The sequence below is a fragment of the Prunus avium genome, chromosome 8, assembly GCF_965620075.1.
Source record: "Prunus avium chromosome 8, drPruAviu1.hap1.1, whole genome shotgun sequence".
In the NCBI taxonomy this organism is placed as follows: Eukaryota; Viridiplantae; Streptophyta; class Magnoliopsida; order Rosales; family Rosaceae; genus Prunus; species Prunus avium.
The window spans coordinates 39,692,465-39,704,512 of NC_142291.1; the positions used below are offsets into that span (position 1 = coordinate 39,692,465).

The 12,048-nt window shown below is 41.3% G+C and overlaps 5 protein-coding genes across 7 annotated transcripts; 2 read left to right on the top strand and 3 right to left on the bottom strand.

The window, feature by feature from the left end:
- Positions 1 to 66: 66 nt before the first annotated feature.
- Positions 67 to 1,752, bottom strand: XT2 (UDP-xylosyltransferase 2). The gene has a single exon (XM_021964416.2). It carries the CDS (start codon positions 1,583 to 1,585, stop codon positions 236 to 238), a length of 1,350 nt encoding a protein of 449 aa, XP_021820108.1. The 5' UTR covers positions 1,586 to 1,752; the 3' UTR covers positions 67 to 235.
- A 560-nt stretch (positions 1,753 to 2,312) lies between these two features.
- On the bottom strand, positions 2,313 to 5,895 carry ALG3 (asparagine-linked glycosylation 3). Of its 3 annotated transcripts, none has more exons than XM_021964445.2 (13): positions 5,654 to 5,895; positions 5,525 to 5,559; positions 5,295 to 5,432; positions 5,121 to 5,189; positions 4,785 to 4,942; positions 4,638 to 4,704; positions 4,495 to 4,548; positions 4,126 to 4,214; positions 3,841 to 3,957; positions 3,357 to 3,490; positions 3,195 to 3,273; positions 3,046 to 3,102; positions 2,313 to 2,941 (listed from the first exon to the last, which is right to left on the bottom strand). In XM_021964445.2, exons 1-13 carry the CDS (start codon positions 5,808 to 5,810, stop codon positions 2,770 to 2,772), a joined length of 1,326 nt encoding a protein of 441 aa, XP_021820137.1. In that variant the 5' UTR covers positions 5,811 to 5,895; the 3' UTR covers positions 2,313 to 2,769. The 3 variants fall into 3 exon arrangements, with proteins under 3 accessions (XP_021820137.1, XP_021820139.1, XP_021820138.1); XM_021964447.2 differs by having other exon boundaries at positions 5,525 to 5,572; positions 5,654 to 5,852; XM_021964446.2 differs by having other exon boundaries at positions 5,525 to 5,578; positions 5,654 to 5,852.
- A 1,020-nt stretch (positions 5,896 to 6,915) lies between these two features.
- Positions 6,916 to 7,939, top strand: TSPO (TSPO(outer membrane tryptophan-rich sensory protein)-like protein). The gene has a single exon (XM_021964462.2). It carries the CDS (start codon positions 7,259 to 7,261, stop codon positions 7,832 to 7,834), a length of 576 nt encoding a protein of 191 aa, XP_021820154.1. The 5' UTR covers positions 6,916 to 7,258; the 3' UTR covers positions 7,835 to 7,939.
- Positions 7,940 to 7,973: 34 nt separating this feature from the next.
- Positions 7,974 to 10,133, bottom strand: LOC110761867 (2-oxoglutarate (2OG) and Fe(II)-dependent oxygenase superfamily protein). Its single transcript, XM_021964461.2, has 4 exons — positions 9,910 to 10,133; positions 9,715 to 9,749; positions 9,113 to 9,322; positions 7,974 to 8,901 (listed from the first exon to the last, which is right to left on the bottom strand). Exons 1-4 carry the CDS (start codon positions 10,100 to 10,102, stop codon positions 8,581 to 8,583), a joined length of 759 nt encoding a protein of 252 aa, XP_021820153.1. The 5' UTR covers positions 10,103 to 10,133; the 3' UTR covers positions 7,974 to 8,580.
- Positions 10,134 to 10,743: 610 nt separating this feature from the next.
- On the top strand, positions 10,744 to 11,980 carry LOC110761783 (Rubber elongation factor protein (REF)). The gene is made up of 3 exons (XM_021964341.2): positions 10,744 to 10,881; positions 11,032 to 11,256; positions 11,332 to 11,980. The coding sequence occupies exons 1-3, from the start codon at positions 10,846 to 10,848 to the stop codon at positions 11,782 to 11,784; spliced, it is 714 nt and encodes a 237-aa protein (XP_021820033.1). The 5' UTR covers positions 10,744 to 10,845; the 3' UTR covers positions 11,785 to 11,980.
- Positions 11,981 to 12,048: the final 68 nt, after the last annotated feature.

Consider the following 12,048-nt stretch of genomic DNA (forward strand, 5'->3'; position numbering starts at 1 on the left):
AAGTCTGAACTGGTTTCCAGACATCGTGAAAATTAAAAATGTAATGTCTACCCAGAAGCTACAAAATTGAACAGCAAACAATAAATAATCTCTCTGATTTTAATTTGGGAAGTAATACAAATTTATAAGGAACAAAAGAATACTATCTCCACACCTAACACGAAATATTAGGCACAACATACACATCGTAACACATCCTACATCATCCAAAAACATGAGGTGAACATGGGCTGAACTAGGAAGACGATACCTTAACAGCCTTAAATTCTGGATGAAGCAATCCAAGTTCATCTTTAACCTCAAGTGGATTGCTTGTTTCATTACGAACTCTCTTAACTCTCCTACTACCCAATGAGCTGTGTGTGAATCCATAGATTTGAAGAATCTGATTGTCCCCGAAGTTAAAAGCTCTATCCATCTGCTTCAAGCATCTCTCAACTGGGTAATCTCCAAACTTTCCACATGGCTTGCAACCAACAAAATGTGTCACTAGCGGCCACCTGTGGTCACCCAAACCAGGATGATAATTCTCAATCATTTCCTCATATCTATCAACCAAAATCCCCCAATAACCATGCAAATAATATGCACTCTCCAGATAAACCTTATCACCCCACTTCTCTCTTTGAGTGGCCAATATATAAACCATGGCTGACTGATCATCAGCTTCGAATACTGGCCTATCCTTGAGCTCCCTAGTGAGTATCTTCCCAGCCTCATCCCTAATTTTCCCTTTAGGTCCCATAGGAGCCCAAGTATCAAGCATATCTAATGACCACTGGGTATTCCTTAACAAGAAGCTCCCGGTATTGAGCCCAATCCAATTCTTTTGATCATAAACCATCTCATTCCATCCATGCATTACAAAGTCATAATCTTTGTACCTCTCCCAGGGTACTTCAAAAGCCATATCTGTAAACATGGCATCACTATCCATCCACCATAGAAACTCAACCTCCGGGTGAGACAAAAGGAGCTTCCGAATCAACGGAAGCTTGGCCCAAAAACCAGCCATTTCAGCATCCAAAAGGGCCATATTGTAAAAAACCTCAATCCCATGCAACCTACAATAATCGATTTTGTTCTTAATCGACTTCAACAAGTAATGGTCACCTACCGGGTTCTCACAGGGTTTTGGCGACGACCCAGTTACCAGAAGCACTCTAGGCTTATTGGGTCCGATGAAATTTGGGAAATTAGGGTTTTCCTTAAGCCATTTCGATCTCTGCTCGTCCCAATATGAAATCTTGGGTCCAAGAGTGTAGGGCTTATTGGGGTCGGGTCTGTCTTCCTCTCCTTCGTCGACCAAGATCTTGTTGATATCGAAGGCATTGTAGTTGTTGGGATCGGCAGGCGTTGACTGGACCTCCTCAAGGACGCGGTGAGGCTCTGCTCGCTTGCGAGAGTAGAAGTGATCACGAATCTCGATGAAATCTTGCTCCGGAGTTCCAAACTTGCCGGCTCCGATTGTGCCACGTAGGACGACAACAGTGAGGACGAGACACAGGATTGTGACCTTGCCATGGCGGAGAGCTCTATGGATCCTTCGCGTTCTTTGAGCTCCTAAACATTTCTCTAATATCATAATTGGCAATTGAACGTGAACCTCAATTGAACAAACAGAGCAAAAGGCAGATAAATCAGGATTTCGGATTTGGTGGGTGGGAGTAGGACTGGAAACCCCAGGATCCAGACACAACTGCAAGCTAATGTCTGAATTTTGGATTCTGTTAATTGTTAACTAAACGCGTTTGTTAAATGTTTCTGGTTTGGGCCTTTGGAGTGTGGACCCGACTGAGGCCACTACGATCTCTTATATGAAACGAATGATAGTCCAAATTGCCAACTAGTCTAGTGCTATCGAAAATAGTCTTAACTTAACTTGCAAACTCTTAGGTTCTAAATTAATCTAATTTATGTGAAGGAAGCTTCAAACCAATTAATCTAATGTACAGTACGGGGAGAAAAATGCGAACTTCAGTGCAAAGGGAACATGCTCACTACTCGAACTTGGAACATACTCACTACCCGAACTTGAGTGCAATACCAACTAGTTTAACCCACATATGCTATTATGGTCTATTTTAAAGGCAAAAGTAATACATGGGAAAATCACCTGACATGTTTTTTTTTTTTGGGTTGTTGCCAAAGTTGGGAAATGAGAGGGGGAAAACTCACACACGGATACCATGGGAGCTTTTACCCAATACACTTGAAAGCACACCAAAGATCTAGGTCAATCCAACTAACACCACATTAGTAATCACATCACAAGTATACTTTGCAGTAAATAATTATGCTGAACAACAAAGTAAATGATAACAGTGATGTAATGAGATCTTCCAATAAAGTAGACCATAGGTTCCATCTCATTTTGCGTACACTTTTTAGCGGCACTATGAACTTCACAAGTTCATCTAAATTACAAGTTTTAGATCAAATGAGTGAAACAAAGTTTGACCGCTTCTACATTCCGAAAAATTATAAGCTAGAAAACATTGAAAGATGGATCATCAATCAACTCAGAATGATTGCGACGTGTAGATTTCTGACCCAGTGTAGATTTAGGGAAAGAAGACTACTCCAATTGTATAGTTGTATGGCCTAGCCACTATGACAAACGATAACGAACTGATACACAATAATGGAACAACAATTGCAAGAAAAGAAACAAAACCCTATGCTTTTGTAGAGTGCCAAGTTAAAACAACAGAAGAAAAAGAAGCTAGACTATCATCGTCTGTATAAGCGCTGTTTCTGAATACAGCATCATTTGCCTTTGTCTTCAATCAATGCTTTGTTGTCCACATAAGGATATTCAGGTGGGGCAGACCATAGACCAACCAGTATTACTAAGTGGAGGCAAAGAAGCAATGCCGATGAGTAAAGGCTTGAAGGATACACATTCCAGCAGAACTCAACCCCGATAAACAACATTACACTGCCCCAAACAACATTTAATCAACAAATGACCATTCTCAAAGTAAATCATCCAACAATCATTGCAAGCTATGTAGCTCATTATTCAAGGATAGAGCAGCCTACCGTAGTAATGTAGGAAAAGGTGTTTTCCACAACAGATAAGGTAAGCTATGGAAATACCTGCACTCAGACACATTATGATCTTTGAGCCCTATAAACAAAATGAATCCATATATGTAATAAACCACACGATATCATCCAGTGAAACTTACCAAGAGTAGAACTGATAATGCAATGATCGAGCACATAGGATGCCGATGAAATTCCCGACAAACATCGTTGTCACAATATCTGAAATCACCGTGCCCAAGTTAGTATCAGTTAAAAAGGACAAGTAGGAAGGCAAAAAGTTTATTACGGAGCCTGCAACTTACATTCTTTTCTAAGAACCTTGATGGATGAATGGCTATTGTAGGACTTCTTCAAAGAGAATGAACTTGTAAGAGCAAGTTTGAGTTTTATAGGATCAAGTCTAGAGTACAAAAATTTGAAAAGTCCACCTTCATGCCTGCACGTGACCATTACCACAACATATTCAGCAAAAAGACATAAATATGTGGCCATCTCTAAGTACACCACTTGTCAAGACAGTAGAGAGTTGCATGTTATTGTAGACAAGAGCCTAGCTTAGTTCCCACTTGTGAGTTGAGTGGTACAGCATAGGAGGTTGTGATACTCACATGTAGAAATATGTCAAGGGCAGAAGAAATGTTTTCTTCGTAATTTTAATTTTATAACTTCCCAACAAAACTTTTAGCTTGTGGATAAAAATAGGATGATCCTCACACCTTATGTCCACATTTTCCATGCCACTTCCCATTATGACTTATAAAGAAGAAGATGAGCACTTTTACTTACATGCACCATCTATAATGAGCAAAAGCTGTAAGTAAACCAAGGTGCGCAATCAGCAAAGAGATTGCAAATGCCTTCGAAACAAATATTGCCTCAGGAACGAACTTGAAATTGACAGACCTGAAAAATAGACTGCATGTTATTTTTCAACAAAAGAGTAGACGAAATAATGAAGAAAAGAAATTTCAAATGAATAGTAGACTGCATGTATTTCTAAATGTGCTAAAAAAAAATTAGAATGGAAAAGGTCCTCTTAAATATCTTTAATTATAAGGTCAAAGAATGTACCAGAAGTGGATAAAGACACGCCCAAGATTAAACGCTCTTGAGATGTATGCAAATGGATGAGACATGATGAAAGGTATTCCCAAAAGTATCTGCAGAACCATTCAGCAAGTAGCTGTCAACAAATGAACACCATAACTGGACTTGCTCTTGAAATGAGGATCTTGAAGTCTAGCTCACCTAAAAACGTTGGAATAAAACACAAACATTCAACTTCCGCATTATCAGAGTTGCTTACTCTGTGAATTCTAAAAATGAAAAAATAAACATAATAGAATGTAAATCAAGGCTGCAAGGCTGAATATAATGGAAACTTTTTTCACGCCTATGCAGGCATTAGTCTGTTGAAAACAAAAGGGAAGACATAAGCACCTGGACCAGTGCTGCACCAGATAAAGCTGATATCACTCCACCTATATTCATAGCCTGTAAAAGATGTGTTGCTATCTGAGAAATTTTAACAAATAACTCGAGCCAAATTTAAAGAAATATAGTTTTACACAAATTAATATTACCTTAAACATAAGGAGTAGTAGAGGTGGAGCATAGAGGAGCACATTCATCTTAACCGAAACAGCTCCACTTTGACAGATCACAAAAGGCAAAGTTAAACAATTATCATTTACCTTGACAAAAGTTCATCAAGGATGTAAGAATGCTACCTGAAAATGATCAGCCCTAGATGCCACCTTTGGTGAAGAAGTGAGACCAACGAAGCATGCAGGAGCATCACGGCCAAACAGTCATTAAAAAGACGGAGCACAAAAATAGAATGCATTCTTTTTGATAAGCAAAGCAAGCTCATAGCCCACCACGGAACCTGCACAACAATTAAAGAACATTGGAAAACAAAATCAGAGCTGAGACATATGGGACAATTACAGTTTGACACAAAGTTATCAGCTGAGTAAACAATCAGCAGTTATCCACAAAATCAGACAACATTTATTTGAAAACTGAAAAATGCACGTAAAATGAGTAATTCAATTTTGTCATACCACATCTGTCTTCCCATAGATGAATAATAGGATTCCCAAGTTTATAATGTACAAAACCCCGAACAAAATCTGCAAAATGAAATAGAATAGAAACCATGAGATTAAAAATTATGGGTAAACCATAAAAGAAAAACATCGATAATAAAATTCGTAATCCGAAATAGAATAGATTACCTGAGCTGGATAAACTTCGCCTCCTGTAACATACTGAATAGCAGAATAAAAGTATAGGAAACCAGCAGGATAGACCAGTGGCCCTGTGTCTCCTTTTAAGTTACTGTAATCTCTTTCTCCATCAAGAAACCCACTAACCTGTCAATTGACTATTGTTATTTTCTTGGCAGATTTCTAAGGAACCAAACAGAGAAGAGTAAAAAAAAAAGAGATTGAGGAAGATCACCCACTTGTGACATGTAAGCGTCCCAATCTATCTTCGTATCTGAAAACAAACACTTATGCTATGACCAATCATACATACATACATACATACATACATATGTGTATTTGGGTGCGTGAGGGACAAAAAATCTTACAAGGGACATATGCAATGATGAGGGCGACGAGGACCGCATCGCAGAGGAGCAAAGCGAAAGCGAAAGCTACCTTAGGGTTTTTGAATAGCTTGATATTTGAAGCCTTAGAACTCCGCTTCTGCGAGGGATTCACCCGCCTCGCCGATTTGACCGCCATGGTTGAATCGTCCTTGGACCTGGAGCTACTGGAGCTCGAGACTTCGGTCAGTGGTCATCAACGTGCAAAAGCCAAAAGAAGGCCTAACCGTCAGATTTGAATACTAAGCACGATCTGACCTTGCTGAGAATCGGACCAGTTATTGGTGAACAAAATCTCAGGCCCAATCAAACCAACAACACAAGAGTTCTGACTTGGGTGGCCCGAAAGTTAAATAAACCCAGAAGGTTAAGCCCAGTATAGCCCATTGTGGGGACTAGGATGTAGATTCACTAGTTTTTTTAATTTTTTTTTAATTTTATGGTGAGTGAAAATATTTTTTTTTTGGTTCAAATGGTGAGTGAAAATATGACCAACGAAAAAAGATGTGAGCTCGATATACATTTTTTGGTCTAAACCATGAGGTGGTCCTGGATGGGCCCCAATTATGGGTGGCACCTTTAAGCCTTAACCACAACCCAGACTAATCCCCACTCACACTGGGTCGGCCCATAAGGGATAAAGTGTTGGCCCAAGTGGGAGCTCGATATACATTGATTGTTACTCTTTCCATGATAGCTTAAGTTTTCGGTCTAGCAGTGATTTTCACATGTATGTCTTTTTTGTTTTTTTTGACAAAGTGATATTTTAAACTACTCTAACGTACAGGAAGAGAGATCGAACTCGAATGCAATGGGGCGTATTATACACTATTTTAACCAACTAATCTACCCCAAATTTGCGGTGTACGCATTATTTTGTCCTACACCGTGAATAATAGGATTTCACACATGAGAGGATGTCGATTTTATACATTATTGGAGCCCTTAAACTTTTGAATACTAGTGGTTGTTTAACTGTGCAAATCACAATTTTATTTTTACTTTTACTTAGCCAAGAATGCGAACGTGTTTGTTCCATGTACTCCAAATAGCGGGCTACGCTGTGGGGAGATTTGAGGTGGAGGAGAGAGAGAGTGAGTCAGTTGAGTTGAGTTGAGTTGTGTTGTGTTTTGGATGAATACGAGTTGGACAAGAGTCATCTTCCCTCGCAATCTTATCCCGTGTGTGAGTCACCGTGACAAACCGACATGGTGGTTTTGGTTCCAATTCTCTAATCCAAGCCACGTGGTGGTTGCACTCAGCTTCAACATCCACAGCAGCACACAGCAACTAGCCAAATGTAAAACACCAACCAAAACCATTGGAGCAATGCTGCTGCATGCCCGTGCTTGCTACCATATCAACAATCTCCCTCACCCACGTGTATGTATTCCACCAGCCATCCACTACTTGCCTCCTCCTCCGCCCACCTGTCTCTCCATTTTCCTACTTTCTCAAACTAATTTAGCCCCTTAAACTCGCTCTCCTCTATATTACCCCCACCTGAAATTCCTCCAACAGAAACCATACACAGAACAAACACACACATACTCTCCCTCTCTCTCTCTCTCTCTCTCTCTCTCAAATATGGATTCCAAGAACCTCAACCAACGCAGAACAGACGATCCCGACACCGCTGCCACCGCCACCACCATGAACAAGAGCAACTACAAAAGCAAAAAGGATATGAGAATGGACATGGCCAAACGCGGCCTTAGGTCATTGGCCATGGCGGTTGCAATCCCTGTCTCTCTCAACCTGCTTGCTATTTACTTGGGCTCCACCGACAACTACCCCACCGGCTCCTCCAAGCCCTTCTGGTTCCCGCCCTTGTGGGCCCTGCGCTTCATTTGCATGGCTTCCAGTTTCTTGATGGGTCTCTCGGCTTGGCTTGTGTGGGCTGACGGTGGCTTCCACAAGAATCCCACGGCTCTGCCTCTTTATCTGGCCCAGCTAGGATTGAATTTGATTTGGGATCCGATTGTGTTCGGGGCAGGAGCGCCTTGGGTCGGGTTGCTGGTGTCCATGGGGATGTTTGGGACTATGGTTGCCTGTACTCGGGTGTTCAAGAATATCAATCCAGTTGCAGGTGATCTGATGAAGCCCACTTTGGCATGGGTTGCCTTTTTGGCCATTGTAAATCTTAAGCTCGTGTTCCATTGAAATTTTCATGTACAAAGCTTTAGTATCTTGACACATACAGTGTTGTTGTGTAAACATTTGTCAATATGATGATTATGAGCTTAATGTGTACCTTTCTTCTAGACTTAGGCCCGTTTGGGATTGTTTTCTCCACCAGAAATCTTTAAAATCACAACACATATATACTTTGCAGTAATTAATTATACAAAACAACAAAGTAAATTATAATAGTGATGTAATGAGATCTTCTGATAAGATAGACCATAGGGTCCATCTCATTTTGCATACACTTTTAATGGCTCTATGAACTTCACCAGTTCATCAAAATTGCAAAATTGAGATCAAATCATTATGCAATAAGCTTCTTGCTCAATCCTACAGGAAAGGCAACCTTGTAAGTCCATCCAAGCTGAAACTGACACTAAAAATTAGACACCAATGCTAAGTTACTCCCAGAAAGGATTCATCTTGGCCACTGGAATCTTGGATAATCTGCTTCCCTCAGCATCATTTCCAAATTGGCTCCATTTGCAAATCACAGAGATTAGAGAGTCACAGTGAAACCTACCAATACTAAGTGCTTTCCCAGTGCAATCTGATCCTCAATTTCAATCCAGCAGACGCATTTTCACCCACAAATGTGACAGAGGTGCTACATAGGAACCAGGTGTCCTCCACATTGATCGAAGTTCCAAGTCCTACCACTAACGTATTTGCTGACCAAAAGGAATTGGAAAAAAGTAAATATTCTGCTGGTTATTAATGACCTACTCAACTTGGCAAAGCTTCCTCAGGGTTATGGAGATTCTCCTCTTTTGATTTAGTTCCTCCCCTTCCCACTTCTGAAATCCAGGCATGCGGTTAATCTCGTGCTTCCAAAGGTACCTTGCTTCTCCTGACATAAAAATTAGGGATCCCGGGGTAAGATAAACAGGAATCTTGGCCAGAGGCGGATCCTTTTCACCATCCATTAAAAAGCCCCTGCTTGTTCCATCAACTGGACTGAAATGCATCACGCATGATGACTCCAGGGAGAGAATGGCAATTCCATCTTCAAATCGCATAAGGTCAATGTGTGCACAGATCCCCTGCACAAAAATGCCGGGAAGAGGGGTGATGTTCATTATGAAACAGTATATCAAATGCACATAGTTGGTGGTAAAACAAATGGTTGAAACTTTAATTATTTTGGAGAATACAGTATTATGAAGACACAAAGCAATGTTTACTTCAATATTTTAGATAGAAATCAACATCTGGGGCTAAAAAAAGAAATTTATCATGCCATAAATCTCATACCTCACCTGGTTGGTAAGAATTTAGAATTAGTTGGTCGAAGAGTGGCTCTCTGCAGAAAAGAGTTGATGGAAATGAACATGCATTCTCGTTCACGTTATCAGTATTTCCCAATACTATAGGTTCAAGAACAAAGTCACTCGCAAGTAGAACCTTGCGAATAGAATGTGAAAGCTCAGCTGCCCATGATGGAAGGTCTCCAAATCTCATAGCCTACAGGGAAAGGAAATTCGTTCAGTTGGCTAGTGGGATGGATGATATTCAGTTGGCTTATGCATGCATCACTCGTTCTCTTCAATACAGGTGATCAGCAAATTTGACAACCAAACTAGTATCAGCAAATCCATACCAAAAACAGAGGACAAAGCTTATATTCCTTGTCATCTATCTCAACTTTTTATTTGATTAAGCAGTTAGCATACATTTCATATACAGTTTGCCAAATGGGGTGGTAATTGAAATGCTTTTCATGTACAGGCTAACCAGATTTCGCATATCAAAATCCCATCTTCCCCATTTAATTTTATGCATTTCAATAAAGAAATGCACCATGCCAATCCATAATTTGCATCCTAATATGTGTATGCATATGGGATTATGCGCACCTGATTGTGAGAGGCTTGAGTGAACCATCCTTCTTCTGCAACCACAAGTTAATAAAAGCCACTACATATGAGATTATTGCAGACAACACCAACAAGCATACATATTTAGTTCACACCCAAGCTACTTTACTTCACTAAACAAGTTAAACGAATCTTGAAAATTGAAAAGAGACTACGAGTGAGAAGAAGACGCACCGTTTTGGATTGTGGAGAGCAAGGAAGACTGGCGTTGAGGAGGGAGGAAGTCTCTGCACAACCACAACCCTTTGATTTCTTTGATTGGTTCCCAGCAATGGCTTGGGTCAGATCCATCTCCCAATTCCAAGTCCTCGCCGTCCGATGAGTCGCCGAACACTTGCCTCAGAATTTCCTCGTTGGTGGCATCCATTTCCTCCTCGTAATTTTGAGCAGGTAAAAGCCTAAAAACACCCAACCCCTCGCTTTAATAACAAAATGTCATTTTTTATCTCCGTAATTTACCAGTTTAATCACTTTGAAATTACCATAATTGAAAAACCACATAAATAAATATAAAAAATTGAAAAATCCAACAGAAGCAAAAATGACATTTTGCACCGTTGATCTTGACGACCGGTTTGTAAAAGAACAGCTCGTACGGTACGCAGCGTAGCGCAGTATCCTCAGCCTCGTCGTAGGTGATTACTGATTGGATGAATCAAACAGAAGCCTCGGCGATCGTGCCACGCCAAGTGGATTGCATTTGCATAGACTTTCGTGCCATGCACAGAACAGTTCACCCAGCACGTCGACACGTACCCGTTGCAGTGTCATCCTTAGATGTCCACGTGTCACCATCCTGTACGACGACCCCATGCTGCCCTCGCTTCATCTGAGCCGTCCATATATTCCTACCAAGTACCAACAGAGGAAGCCTTCCCCGGGAAATCCTCCCGTTGACACATTTGATCGTATCCACGGATTCCAGAAGCGCCACGTGGAAAAAATATCTCATCGTGACCGTAGATTTTCTTGGAGATTGTCGCCCAAGTTGGGCTCCCTATAAAGACGGAATAGTTGCAACGCTTCCTTTCGTCTTCCTCGTTTCAATTCAAAGAGTAATTCAGAAGGTTTTCTCTTGAAAAGGCATCAAAATTTTATATACAGAGCGAAATGGCGGATTCAGAAGCTAAGCAGCCAACAGAAACGGTAAACACTCTCTCTTCGTCTTTTGTATTTTCTTGTGTATGAGCTTCGTTCTGCTTGGTTTCAAAACGCTCCATTTTCCACTGAAAATCGATCAAGAAGTTGATTTTGTGTTTCGTTTTTTTAATACCGTATGTGGGATCTTGAACGAAGGTACAAGTGAATGAGAAAAGTTTCAAGTATATGGAGTTTGTTCAAGTGGCGGCGATTTACGTCGTGGTGTGCTTCTCGAGCCTCTACGAGTATGCAAAGGAGAACTCCGGTCCACTTAAACCGGGGGTTCAGACCGTGGAAGGCACCGTCAAAACCGTAATTGGACCGGTCTACGAGAAGTTCCACGACCTTCCCTTCCAGCTGCTCAAATTTGTCGATCGCAAGGTCAGTCTAATCTAGAAACGAAACCCTAGATTTTGCCGCCTGTTCATTTCTTGATCGTGATCACGTGCTTTGCAGGTGGACGAGTCCTTGGGCGAGTTGGACCGTCACGTGCCCTGTCTTGTGAAGCAGGCGTCGAGCCAAGCCCTATCGGTGGCTCAGAAGGCTCCGGAGGTGGCTCGAACTGTGGCTTCGGAAGTCCAGCGAGCTGGCTTGGTGGACACGGCTAGGAACCTCACGGTGAGCGTGTACGCTAAATACGAGCCGGTGGCTGAGCGGTATGCGGTGTCGGCTTGGCGCTCACTGAATGGCCTCCCGCTGTTTCCCCAAGTGACTCAGATAATGGTCCCTACGGTGGCTCACTGGTCGGCAAAGTACAATCAGGCGGTTGGTTACACGGCCGACAGAGGCTACTCCGTGGCGGCGTATCTGCCGTTGATTCCGACGGAGAGGATTGCCAAAGTGTTTGATGAAGCCGAAAATGGCCCTGCCGTTTCGACTAGTGGTGGAGCTGTTGCCATGGAGCAGTGACAACCGTTGATTTGGGTGTTCTTACGGGTTTACCCGTTTTCCTTGGTCTTGAATTGTAATTCAAGTGGTAACACTGTATGGGCCGCAAGAAAATTTTGGTTGGGTTTCGTTTAGCATAAATTTTGTTTTAGTTTTAGTTTTATATTTATTTTAACCGCGTTCTTTAACTAATAAATTTGGTTGAACTTAAGTTTAAGTGATTGAAAGCAGTTATCATAGAAAATAAATTTTGTTGAATTCTTCATTATTTATCTTTCTTGGAAA